Here is a 14,430-nt window from a genome sequence, read left to right on the forward strand (position 1 = left end):
GTTCATAATTTTGAGCACGTCAATAGGGTCACCTCTTAATCTTCTCTGCTGCAGGGAAAATAAGATCAATCTTTGTAATCTTTCCCTGTATCTAAAATCCTTAATTTCTGGTATCATTCTACTAAATCTCCTTCAAACTCTCTAAGGGCTTTAACATCCTTCCTTGAATAAGGTACCCAGAATTTCCACAATACTTCAAATGTGGCCTGATCAATGATTTTGAGAGGTCTGTGTGTGTGTGTATTATAAACCCTATAACAACTGTTTCAATTTGCCTACAGAGAATCATACATGTGTACCCTGAGGCCCCTATGCTCCTCTATTCCCCGCAAAGTTGTACCATTGAACCTGTATCCTCTTTGTGTTTTTTTTAAACCAAAATGGAGAGAAATATGAGGCAATGCATTGAAATTCATTTGCTAAGTGTCTACCCATTTGGCCAACTTGTTAATGTCCCTCTGAAGTCGTTCAACATCATCACCACAATTCACTGTCTCTCTAGCTTAGAACCACGTGCCAAGTTGGAGATTTTGCCATGAAAACCTATTTCCAAATCATTTGTATAAAAATGAGAAAAAGCAGTGGTCCCAACACTGATCCTTAGAAATTACCACTTTTAACTCCTCTCCAATCTGAGAAATGCCTACCGATTCCTATCTTTTAGTCAACTTCTACTCTATACTACCCAATCCCAAACATTTCTAATTTGCTCACCAGCTCCTTCATGGCAAGGTATCAACTGCTTTCAGAAAGTCCAAATATGCAACATGCACACGACTAATCTCAACCACTGCCTGTGTCACCTCTTCAAAGAACTCAGTTACGTTTGTCAGACATGATCTTCCCTAGACAAAGCCGTGTTGACTGTCTAGTATTAACTAATTTTTCCGTAAGTGTAAATTTACATTAACCTGTATTATAGTCTCCATTAGCTTTCCCACTATTGATGTCAAGCTGATAGGTCTGTAGTCTCCTGGGTTATCCTTTTTGTTCCTTTCTTAAGGAATAGTGTGTTTTTTTTCCTCATAGGGCAATCCACTCATTCTAGGGATTATTCTAGTAATCTCTCTCTCAATTACTTCCAACACGTGAGCACTTTCCATAATTATGGTGAGCAATACTGTCCACTGTACCCCTGATGTGGTTTCACCAATGCCCTGTATAACTGAAGCATAACCTCCCCACTCATTCATACAGTTACCCTTACAATAAAACATAACGTTCTGTTTTCTGTTAGCTTTCCTGATTACTTGCTGTACCAGCATGCTAACGTTCTATGATTCATACACTAGGATACCGAACTGTCTCTGCATCTTGGAACTGTGCAACCTCTCATCGTTGAGATAATGTACTTCTTGTTTGGAATCCTTCCTTCCTTCCCTTTCAGACTAGCCCTGAGTTACAGTCATCCTTGTTGATTCTGCCCTTCTGTCGTTGTTGGCTTGGTCTATTGGAAAACACAATATATTTTTCAAACCAGGTCTTTGTGGTTTATAGAACAAATTAAATGCACTTTTTTGCGTGTATTACCTCTTGACCAGCTTTACCTATACATGCTAAGTTGAGAGCATGTTGCGATGCAGTAAGTGTATTTGTGTGATTTATTTCATTCATAGAATAAATAGGAGTCTAAACAGGACATAAACCCCATTTTACCAGCATAAAACCTGAAATGATGTGTATCTAACTGCAATTAGTTTCATGCTGGTGTTTTAAAGAAAGAGCATAGGCAATGCATTAGTGTAGCATTTTGATTCTGATCATTTCATAGCCCCACACCTAAATGCCCTTCTGAATTAGTGTCTGCTCAATTGAATGCTACTGGAGAACATTCATCCCTGAGCATCATTGGAAGTACAGTTGCAACGAATGTGTTAATTCAATGTTCATAGCCAGAATTTTCCCTTCCCTGGTCTGGTGAGAGAGGTGTTAAGAAAATAATTGAGTGAGATCACCCTGAAGAAAAACTCCTCCTTTTCTTGCCAATTCACAAATTAAGTGCTGGGTAAGAAGATCAGTTGAACACCGCAGTCCGTCAGAATTTAAGACACTTAATGTTCATTAATAGCCATTTAAGGATCCTGGCTTGCCATGCCTCCCAATTTTTTGTCGATCAGAATGACTGGGAAAGTGGCTGACTAGGTGACTTGGGTGATCTGCTGATTGGATTGTTGGGGGAGGCAGTGTAGGTTGTGTTTTACCCAGTCTGGGGACAAGCAAACGAATGGATGGAAGAGGATGCTGGGGTAGACTCTGTAAACCACCCCTTTGTCCTTGCATCTAATCCTGTCTTTCCTGTATTCTGCACTCAGCAGAAGCAAAGGTAAAAGGCCTTTTGTTGCACATTGCATCCCCTGACAATTAGGCTCACTCAATTTTCTTTAGAACCTGGCAGCTTCCAACTTCTGGTGAGGTATGACTTTACTGTTGAGGGCTGCTCACTGAAATTCGTCAGTCAGCTATTGTGCCGATAGGTGTTTGATATAGTGTGCTTTCTTGGCATAGGGTTTAGTAGGTTGTTCACACCTGACCTGCACAGTTAAACAGAAAAAGGGAAAATCACAGCCCAAACCCAATTCCCATTCAGATATTCCAAAGCTGACTACACTGCTGAAACATAGCTTTTAAAATCTTATATAATTTAATGTGGAAATGTAAAGTCTTATCATGTTCAACACTTACTTCACTAGTTACATTGTGAAAATGATAGCTTCCTCCTGGCATTTGGCTATAAACAGAACAGGCATCTTTCAGTTCATCATTTAAATATCTATTACTTTTGTAAGAACCATGACACTGTTTACAACATACTTAAACTTTTGGGAAACCAGGACCTGGTTCTACCCTGCTGTAAAAATGAAATTTATGACAAAATTCTGATCAGAAGTGGGAAACCTTAGTGATAAAAAGAAGTCTTTTGAGACTCAGCTTAAATGCAGTATTCGCTGAGATTCAAAAACAAAGTTGCTGGAAAAGCACAGCAGGTCTGTCAGCATCTGTGAAGGAGAAAACAGTTAACGTTTCGGGTCCGGTGATCCCTCCTCAGAACAGTTCTGAGGAAGGGCCACCGGACCCGAAACGTTAACTCTGTTTTCTCCTTCACAAGTGCTACCAGACTTGCTGAGCTTTTCCAGCAACTTTGTTTTTTCTTCCTGATTTACAGCATCCGCAGTTATTCTGGTTTTTACTGGCTGAAATTGTCCAACTAACTCAAACTGTGAATCACATCTGGTAACTTGGTCACTGTAATGCAGCTGTTAGTTGGATAAACTTGCTAAGACTTTGGTAAGTGTAACAAGATTAAAATGTCTTTTGTTATCACTTTCGTAGCTTACAACCTTAAGAGGTTCTGTATCGGAAGATGCAGTTCCTTCGACTGCAAAGCATGGCACCGCCAGGGGTTTACCTCTGAAAGAAGTACTTGAATTTGCTGTACCTGAGCTCAGTGTTCATTGTCTCAGACTGGGCCTGAACACCCCGAAAGTTACAGAGCAGCTTATGAAATTGGATGAACAAGGGGTGAGTGTTCTTCTCTGGTTAACTCTGCTTACTTTGTAGTTTTTGAACAATCATGGCATGGATGAGTTTTCTGGCTCAAATGAATCAGTAAGCTTCGCATAGTCAGGAAGTAGCGATTCCACCTGACATAAGAGACAGCCTGAGTCAGTCTATAGTTTGGGAATTTGGAGGCAGCATGGCAATAAGTGCAGAAGGGAAGAGGTCATTTTTGTTTGTTTCTTTTTGGTTGATAGTTTGTAAAGTTTTTTTTTAACAGGATAATTAAAACCCAGAATCAAAGGCCCAGCACAAAAGAATGACATCATAGGTAACACAGTGTGAAGCTGGAGGAACACAGCAGGCCAGGCAGCATCAGTGAAACAGGAAAGCTGACGTTTCAGGTGGAGACCATTCTTCAGAAATTTTGTCAGCTTTCCTGCTCCTCTAGTGCTGCCTGGCTGCTGTGTTCCTCCAGCTTCACACTGTGTTATCCCTGACTCCAGCATCAGCAGTTCTTACTATTTCTGACATCACAGGTAAACGTGGGTGGTAATAGCTACTAATTTGACTACAGGAAGTTCTGCTATAACATCTGTTCTGGCAACACAATTGGCTGTAAGGCAACTGATGAATGGGGGAATGGTATGTAAAACTGAAACTTGTGTTGGCTATAACAAGATTCTATCAGTGTGCAGAGGAGTAACATAAAGATCACATGATCATTTCTCACTCTGCCAACCCACAAGCCTTGAAAGGTTACCTTAAGTCTACCTTAGGTAATTCAAAAGAGGTTGAACAATTTTTTGTTTTCTGACCTTGTTGATGTTTTGGAAGATGTTTTTGGAAAGTATTTCAGGAAAAAAAATGTGGATTTCAAGATTCTCCTCATCCTGGATAATGCGCCAAGCCATCCTCCCACCATTGGTGAGCTTTCTGAAAACATCAAAGTGCTATTTCGACCCTCAAACACAACCTTTCTCCTTCAACCCATGGACCAGGGCCCAATAGCAGCTTTTAAAGCTTACTATTTAAGGCACTCATTTAAGAGTCTGATTGTAGCCACTGAGGGAGGTAGGGAGAATGTTCTTCAATTTTGGAAGAGCTTTAATGCCAAGAATGCAATTGACATTATTGTGGAGGCCTGGGGTGATGTCAGTAAGTGCTGCTTGCATGCAGTTTGGCTGAAGCTTCTCCTAGTTTTTTCAAGATTTAAAAACCTTTGATCAGTCAGAGGAGCTCCCAAGAATCAAAGAACATTGTGTTGATCTTGCAAAGCAAGTTGGATTTGAAGAAGTGGAGAATGAGGGTGTTGAAGAGCAGCTTGAGTCCCACTGTGAAGACCTCCCTACAGCTGAAACAACAGCTTGTTACTGAGGGGGAAGTGGAAGCTAGAGATTCAGTCTAGAATGCAGCATCACCTCTGTTCTGTCTTCTATCCCGAGGAAATTGAGAAGCTGTTGCAGTTCTTAGAGGACAGCGATTACAATGCAGATGCAACAGAGTAGCTGTTTGTGGAATAAGATCTTATTTAGTATCCGATGAACAACTTCTTAATGAAGAAAGAAAAAGAGCAAAACAGCAAAAACTGGATGCCTTTTTTTTAAACCAACCCCCAAGAAGCAGTGAGAAGACAAAGAACCACAGCTCTCCACTTCGGGATTAACTATTTTTCACCCTAACCCTGTAACCACAACTGCACCTGAAGATGATGATGATGACGACAACGACCCTCAGCCCCTGCATTAAGACCAAAGCAACCTCAAAACCTCATTCCCCATTAAGTCATTTTGATATTTTTTCAAGTAAGGTGTTAAATTTACTTTTATTTCATTATTAGATATAAATTAAACTTTTTTTTCAGACTGTGCTATTCTTTGTCTAGGCTTTTGAGTGATTTTTTTGTTGTTGGTCTGTCCCAACCCTGCTTTTCCCATAGACCCAGTTATTTCTACAGAGTGATTTTCTATAACGCGATGTTGCGCAGGAACACAACTACGACTTTCTAGCAGAATCCCCTGTGTCTACTGTAGGTTACTTTCAGATTAAAGGTAAATAGGCGAAATGTTTTTCGACTACAAACTAAAAGAACAATGCTGTATTTTTTATAAATCAAATTAAGCAACTCCTTAATTAAAATCGAGATGCTTTGCCAGGCAATATATTGTACCTGCATGATGTGGGAGCAGTGAGACCCCATTATGATTCCATAGTGACCACGTCTGTAGCAAATGTTGGCTGCTTGAGGAACTCTGCCTCAGAGTTGATATGATAGAGTCTGAGCTTCAAAAACTACAAGGCGTAAGAGAAGGGGAGGAAAATGTATCCTTCCACCACCTGCAATCTGACCCCACTATCAAGGATTTATTTCCCTCCCCACCCTTACCTACCCTCCGGAGGGACCGATCTCTCCATGACTCCCTCATCCCCTCCACAGTCCCCACTAGCCCTACCACCCCTGACACCTTTCCCTGCAACAGCAGAAAAAGCTACACCTCCTACACCTCTATCTCAGGCCCCAAAACAACCTTCCACATCCGCTAATCTGGTCCATTGTATCTGCTGTTCCCTATGTGGCCTCCTCTAAATCAAAGAGAACAAGCACAGACCGCTTTGTGGAGCACTTTTGCTCGGTTCGCGACAAATGACAACACGTCCTAGTCACAAACCACTTCAACTCCTCCTCCCACTCCCTGGATGACATGTCCATCCTGGGCCGCCTCCAGTGTCACAACGTTGCCACCCGAAAACTGAGGGAACAGCATTTTATATTCTGCCTTGAAATCCTACAACCCAATGGTCTCAATATGGACGTTACGAGCTTTAAAATCTCCCCAGCTCCCCGTCCTCACTCCAAGAGCAGCTCCCCCCACCTCATCCCCACCTCCTTGACCTGTCCTCTTCCCTCACACCTACCTGCCCCTCCTTCCTCACTGACCAACTCCCTACCTACACTCACCTTTACTAGCATCATCCTTGCTTCCTTGAGTGTCTGTCTTTTCTCCACCTATCTGCTCCACTATCCACTTCTATCACTGCCTCCCCCTCTCTATTTATTTCAGAACCCCTTCCCTTCCCCCATTTTTGAAGGAGGGTCTAGGCCTGAAACATCAGCTTTCCTGCTCCTAAGATGTTGTTTGGCCTGCTGTGTTCATCCAGCTCTCCACCTTGTTATCGCAGACTCCAGCATTGGCAGTTCCTACTGTCTCTGAGTTAGATGAGTTTGTGACGCAGGTTGACTTGACGCGTAAAGTGTTTTGGGCATCAGAGAGATGGCTGCAAGGGGATCAGAACTGGGAGCTAAATATCCAAGGAAGCACATCCAGTCAAAAAGTCAGGGAGATGGGCAGATGGGGCAGACTTGCCCTGTTATTAATAAATGAAATTAAATCAATGGCAATAAATTATATGGAGTTGGAAAGCTTATAATGGGTAGACTTGAGGACTCACAAAGCTTTTTGAAAAGAATCCCTGATGTAAGTTCTGTACAGGCCTCCTAGTGGTAGTCAGGATTTTGGGAAGAAAATAAATCAAGACATAGAAGGGGCTTGTAAGAAAGGCACAGTTAAGATAAGCATTGGGGACTTCAATATTAGGTGGACTCAGAAAATCTCATTGATAGTGGATCCCAAAAATATTGCAGAACGTCCACAATGTACTCTTTGGACCAGCTTGTTGTCGATCCCACTAGGGAAAGTGCAATTCTGGATTCCGTGATGTGTAATGAGGCAGACATGATTTACCCCAGCTTGAGGTAAAGGAATCCTTGGGTGCACAATATGATAGTATTCACTCTGCAGTTTAAGAAAGAGAAACTGAACATCAAACATAGTAGTAATTCATTTGAGCAAAGGTAACTACAAAGACGTGAGGGAGAATCTGGCCAAAGTTGATCGGAAGGCGAGCCTGGCAGGGAAGATAGTAGAGCAGCAATGGCAGTAGTTTCTGGGGGTAATTTGGAAGGCACAACAAATTCATCTCAAGAAAGAAAAAACATACTAAATGGAGGACGGGGCAACCATGGATGATGGGGAATTTAGAGATAGCATAAAAGCAAAAGAAAAAGCATACAATGTGGTGAAGATTACTGTGAAACCAGAGAATTAATAAGTCTTTGAAAACTAGTGAAGGATAACTTTTTAAAAAAGCAATAAGGGTGGAGAAGATGAAATACAAGTGTAAGCTAACTAATAGTATAAAAAAATTGCAAGAGTTATTTTTAAGATATCAAAAAGATAAGAGTGGACAATGGACTGGTGGAAAATTATGCTGGAAAGGAATAATGGGGAACAAAGAAATGGTGGAGGAACTGACAGTTTGCACCAATTTTCATCATGGAAGACACAAGCAGCATACCAAAACTTCAAGATAGGCAGGGGATAGAGATGAATGCAGTAGCCATCACTAGGGAGAAGTTGTTGGGGCAGCTGAAAGTTCTGAAGGCAGGTAAATCACCTGGACCAGATGGACTATAACCCCAAGCTCTGGAGGAGATAGCTAAGGGGATTATGGAGGTATTGGTGATGATTTATCATGAATCACTGGAGTCGGGCACAGTGTCAGAGGACCAGAAAATAGTTATTGTAACACTCCTGTTTAAGACGGAAGGGTGGGAAGCAGAATACAGGTTGGCCTGACATTGGTCATTGGTAAGACTTTAGAGTCCTATTACGGATACGATTTTGGAATATTTGGAAGTGCATGGTGAAATGGGGCTGAGTTAGTACGGCTTCATCAAGGGAGGTCATGTCTGAAAATATATTACAATTCCTTGATGAGATAATGATCGAGTTATGCATAGGCAATTTAGTAGGGTGTGATCTGTGTGGATTTCCAGAAGGCCTTTGACAACGTGCTACACAGGAGGCTGCTAAATAAGATAAGAGCCGGTGGTATTAAGGGCAAGGTTACTGGCATTGTTAGCGGATTGGCTGGCTGGCAGAAGACAGAGTATGGATGAAAGAGGCTTTTTCAGGGCAGCAGGCAGTGACTAGTGGAGTTCTGCAGTGTCCAAGTTTGGACTACAATGATTAGCGTTATTGATTAATGATCTGGATGAAGGAACTGAACGTGTGTTGACGGTAAGTTCACAGATGATGCAAAAATATGTGGAGGAACAAGTAGTGTTGAGGAAGTGGGGAGGCTTCAGAAGGACTTTGACAGGCTTGGGTAGTGCCTGAAGAAATGGTAGATGAATACAATATGGGAAAATGAGATTATCTACTATCGTAGGAAGAATAAAGGCAGACTATTTTCAAAGGCTTTGAAAGTCTGAAGCACAAAGGGAATCGGGAGTCATGGTTCAGGATTCTCTTAAGGTTAACATACAGGTTCAATTGGCAGTTAGGAAGGCAAATCATCAATAATCATTTCAAGAGGGCTGGAATACAAGATCAGGATGTACTGCTGAGGTAGTCTAAGATTCTGGTCAGACTACATTTGGATTGTGAGCATTTTGAGCCACATATCTAGGGAAGGATGTGCTGGCATTGGAGGTGGTCCAAATGAGGTTAAAATAATGATTTTTAAGGATTGAGGATTTGTTATATGAGGAGCGTTTGAGGACTCTGGGTCTATACTCGATGGAGTTTAGAAAGATTTGTGGGAATTTGATTGAAATTTACATGATACTGAGAGGTTTGGATAGAGTGCACATGTAGAAGATTTTTCCACTAGTAGGAGAAACTAGAAGCCTTAGAGTGAAGGGACCACCCTTCAGAACTGAAATAAGGAGGAATTTCTTCAGCCAAAAGGTGGTGAATCAATGGGACTCCTTCCAACAGACCGCTGTGGAGACTGTTTGTTAGTTATTTATTGTATCTAAAACAGTGAAAGGTTTTTGATTGTTGAGAGGATCGTTGGTTAAGGGGAGAAGGCGGGCAAATGGGGTCAAAAAACATATCAGCCATGAGTGAATGGTGGAACAGTCCCAATAGGCTGAATGACCTAATTCTGTTCCTGTGCCTTATAGTCTTATGATCTGCTGGTCAAGTATGTGCTGATTATAATAACCAGATAGAAGTAGCTGCTCAAAGCTGTTTGGAAGGGTCATGTTTCATAATTTTATTCACCGAATTCTTCAAAGCAACTTTCTCTCATCCTTTATCAAACAATGTGAATTTCAACTGAATAAACAACTATAAATTGGGAAAGAACAAGGTTCATGCTGCTTATAATTCGTTGTTGGATTTTTAAAAAAATGAACTGATGACAAGACCCGATGTTTAAATGGTTTGTTTTTAGTTACCTGCAGACATTTGTTGATTTAGACTGAATTCAATGATCTAACATCCTTTCTGCTTTTGAATTGTATTGTCCTCCATGATAAGTATTGTCTCGGGCTAACTAGATTTCTTATTTGGTGTGAGCGAAAACATGAAATTTGAATGTATTCAGAAGCATGAAAGAAGTAGACTTACGTGCTAAATCTAGTATACTGATGAATTTATTCGCAAAGAACTTGTGATTGATTGGAATTTCAATGTCTGATGTCGTACTGACATTTCTATAGGACAATAAGAATCAAGAAAAGAATTAGCTGTCACTTTTGTTTGTTAGTGTAGAATATCACAATGGGGCAGGTTTCCACTGGTGAGAATTACATAAAGGTGTTACCTTCCTCCAAGAAAGGATGGAGGCTTCTATAATATATGGAAGTCCTGGTAGTCATTCCTTGGGTCTCTCAAACTTTATTCCCATGTTTGTGTGTACATACATGTTCATTAGTTGCATAAAAAGCAATTGTTCCTATCTAGAGTTTTCATTTAATGGAACAAAGCTAGGTATCAAACAGTCTTCAACTTACTAAAGTCTCTAGTTTACCTGTGTTATTGTTACAATTTATTTGTGTTTTTGATTATCCCTCCATTAATTAAAAACTTGCAAAATGACTTCGATTCGTATTCTGCAATTTGACAATATAAAGAAATAGCCACGCAACTCTTGGACTGTTTTAACAACTGAAATCCTGTACTTAGACCTTGTAAGAGAGAAAACCTAATATCCTTGTCTGTTCAGGCTCTGTACTTTCAAACCTAAACCAACATGGTCGACTGCTGGGATAATAAAATGTGAGGCTGGATGAACACAGCAGGCCCAGCAGCATCTCAGGAGCACAAAAGCTGACGTTTCGGGCCTAGACCCTTCATCAGAGAGGGGGATGGGGTGAGGGTTCTGGAATAAATAGGGAGAGAGGGGGAGGCGGACCGAAGATGGAGAGAAAAGAAGATAGGTGGAGAGGAGAGTATAGGTGGGGAGGTAGGGAGGGGATAGGTCAGTCCAGGGAAGATGGACAGGTCAAGGAGGTGGGATGAGGTTAGTAGGTAGGAGATGGAGGTGCGGCTTGGGGTGGGAGGAAGGGATGGGTGAGAGGAAGAGACTGTAGTCTATTGGGGTTGACTGCTAACTGTTCTCAGATGTCAACTAACAAGCATTGGTTGTATTGCTACCTTCTCAGGATGACTAGGTTTGGACGAAGAGAGCAGACTGTCACAAGAATGTCTTGTAGACAATGTATAATGTTTTGAATCTAACTTAACACAGGATTTTGAGTATGATGGTTTGTGCTGCAACTAATTCATTTGTTTTAAAATAAAAGATCATTGTGCTATACTGTCATGGGCATTTAACAGTGAACTGTAGTTTTTTTATTGGTAAATGACTGGTGGAAATGTCTACTGCAGTAAATGCTTTTAGTCTTGTTATACTCTCCACTCTGATCTTTTGGAATAATAAGGTACTCTATTTACCTTTCTATTTGAACAGCTTAGTTTTCAGCACAAGGTAGGGGTAATGTATTGTAAAGCTGGACAGAGCACGGAGGAAGAGATGTACAACAATGAAGTGGCGGGCTCTGCATTTGAAGAGTTTCTGCAGTTGCTGGGAGACAAAGTGCGTCTGAAGGGTTTTGACAAATATCGAGCCCAACTCGACACCAAAAGTAAGGCCTTTAAAGTTTTGTCACAGTATGAATCAGTTAACTTTGAATTGTCACAAATGCTGCCTATTACTGTTCCCCTTCCTGCTTTCCCCCTTTCTTCCCATCTTCCTTTATTGAATCATGAATCATGAGTGTTGTCAGCTCTTAGTGGCCTAGCTTTGCAGCCCTTTGTAGGAAGGGGCCATTTCTCCTGTGAGATAGTTGAAGCTCGCAAAGCAATTGAAAGTGTGTTGTAATTATTCTTTGCTTTGAATATTGGGTGTTGAATATTTAATGCTCAGCAGTGTGTGGGTTATGGACCGGATGTGGGGGAAGGAAGTCTAAAATGAGAGCTTGGCTTGCTATCATTTTTAATAGTATTGATGGCAAGTCAGCTTCCATGACACAAACCAGTCATTGAAATTTTTTAACAGGTGATGGCCTTCATTTCAATAAAGTTTATACTATTTTCACTGCTGTCATCTGCTTGATTCTGGTTTTAAGAAACCTTGGCAAATAAGGTGAGAGAGGGTCCAGATCCTTAAGGTGAGAGCCTCTTCAGCACTGTTTCTGGATTGCGTGGTACAAGAGTAGTTTACTACTTCTGACTCCATAACATCCTTTCAGTGTATGCTACCTTCCACCATCCCTTCATACATGCTGTGTTGAATCCACCATCCTTTCACCTTACCCTGTTGGCACATACAATGTTCAACCCGTCCCTCTTCATTTTCTTATTTGTCTCTTTTACTAGTTCAGTACCTAGAAGCATAGAAAGTAGGAGTAGGAGTATGCCATTTGGCCCATTAGCATGCTGCATTATTCATAATGATCATGGCTGACCATTCAACTGGGTACCCTGTTCCTGCTTTTGCCCCATATCCTTTTGTGACTTTATGCCTGTATCTCCATCTTGATAACATTCATTGTTTTAGTCTGAACCCCTGTCTGTGGCGTAGAATTCCATAGGCTCACCGCTCTCCAGGTGAAGAAATTTTTTTTCATCTCAATCTTAAATGGCCTACCCATATCCTTAGACTGTGACCCTTGGTCTGAACTCTGCAGCCATCAGAAAAATTCTTCCTGCATTTACCCTGTTTTGAGCTTCTCACCATAGTGGGGTATGACAGTTGATTCTGGTTGTTTTAACCAGTGTCTTTATGAATCTCAATCATCTGGAGGGGAGTAAGCAATTTAACCCTTAAACCTGTTCCATCGTTCAACTAGATTATGTCTGATTTCTACCTTAGCTCTTTCTACTCACCTTAGTTCCAAGACCTTCAATACCCTTGCCACATATAGGAAAGGTAACCCTTATTGATTTCCCTTCTTCTGCCCTTGCAGACTGACCCAAAGGAACTGCCGTAGTTGAGATTCAGTATTAGCTATGAATTTCATCTTTCTGGCCCATGCTCCATTTGTTCTGTGCTGAGTGGTGACATTCAACATTTGGGTAACCGATGTACTTTGTGCGCAACTTCGTGAAATTCAGCGCTATGCATGTATGCTTATGATCTAATAATTTTGATTGTGCTTGGCTTCAGTAAGATGCCAGGTTATTAAGATTATCAAGTGCAACATCATTAATTACCAACTCAAAGAAAGATGGAGTACACATCTGCACAATAACATTAATTTAATAGAAAAACTTTATTTATGGAAGGTTTTGGTTGTCATTTGAAATAGCTTCTCAAATCTGTCCTTCAGTCAAAAGTCAGTAAAAATTGTTAAAGCTGATAATGATTATCTCATTTCAATAGCCACATTTGGTCTAACCAAGCTATTTTAGTATACTATCTGCAGAATCAAATAAATGTAGAACAGAAAGAAACGTTTCTCCTTCAGAGAAAGTTGCATGATTTTAAAGTAGTACATGATCAAAACAAACAACAGATCATAAACAATATAATGGTCAGGATCACAACATGCAGGAAGATTAAATGTTGAATTTAAATGTTGGATGAACAAGAATGCAAAACAAGTCAAGCATGGATTTTAATTGAGGATGGATCCTTTTATTTAGAAAATGCCCTTCACCACTTGATATTGTATTGGGAAATGTTTCTAAAAAAGCATTTCCCCAACCCTTCAATTCCATCTGCGGTAATGCGTAGTGGGAATAATGCTATTCAATCATCACAGATCGTTTATAGGTTTGAGTTTTTCTGTTGTGCACTTTGTTTGAACATAATCTTTTTGTTACTGCTACGTACATTAAAAGGGAAGGCAGGAGAAGAGAAATCCTAATAGTACAGTCCACATGTGCAGTCATCAGACACGATCCTTGCCGATAATGATATCCTACATGAGGCCCTCATTGTGTGCCAGGTTTAGAAGGCCTGGGGATACTGATAAATTGGAGCTAAGATTTTAATTGAATACTGCAATAATTAATCTCTTTTTAACATTGTACTGAAGATAAAATATAAATTAAATTTGGAATATCAGCAATGTTTGACTATTGACTAACCTCTGTTACCATTAATTGGAAAATTACATGATGCTATAGTCAATCTAATCAGCTGCCTAGATCTAGGCTTTTTCAGACTGCCCATGGGTAGTCTTTTACCTTTGTTTTTTTAACAATATCTGTTTTAAAGTTGAAACTTCTGTCAACTGGTGTGTTTAATTGTTCGTTTTTTTTGTTCTTGAAAATTACCCTGTGATATGGTTTGACCCCATTGATCATGTAAATTGTAAATATAGATAATTAAACAGAAGCAGTTTTCCTGCAGAAGTCAATACTGTTCTGTGTTGTGTGTCATAAAATACCAATAAATTATCAATATGTAGGGTGATACTTTCATTGTATTCTCGTCTTTTCCCTTGGAGTTCTTTCCTTATCAATTTTCTGATCAATTATGCTGAGCTTGCCTTCTTTGTTTTCAGCTGACTCAACTGGTACTCATTCCCTCTACACGACTTACAAAGATTATGAGATCATGTTTCATGTTTCCACCTTGCTTCCTTACACACCAAATAACAAGCAACAGGTAGGTCAAGGTTCAACAATAAAA

General features: G+C 40.4%; 1 protein-coding gene across 12 annotated transcripts in view; it reads left to right on the forward strand.

Moving 5' to 3' along the window:
- The window catches only part of sipa1l1 (signal-induced proliferation-associated 1 like 1), a 323,672-nt gene that overhangs the window by 214,369 nt on the left and 94,873 nt on the right, over positions 1–14,430 (forward strand). For all 12 annotated transcript variants that reach the window (XM_048537173.2, XM_048537174.2, XM_048537175.2 and 9 more), the window contains 3 exons: positions 3,331–3,519; positions 11,260–11,434; positions 14,303–14,406. In XM_048537173.2, coding sequence (XP_048393130.1) covers positions 3,331–3,519; positions 11,260–11,434; positions 14,303–14,406 — 468 coding nt within the window. The remainder of the gene's footprint in view (positions 1–3,330; positions 3,520–11,259; positions 11,435–14,302; positions 14,407–14,430) is intronic.

This window comes from Stegostoma tigrinum, chromosome 10 (assembly GCF_030684315.1).
Source record: "Stegostoma tigrinum isolate sSteTig4 chromosome 10, sSteTig4.hap1, whole genome shotgun sequence".
Taxonomy (NCBI): Eukaryota; Metazoa; Chordata; class Chondrichthyes; order Orectolobiformes; family Stegostomatidae; genus Stegostoma; species Stegostoma tigrinum.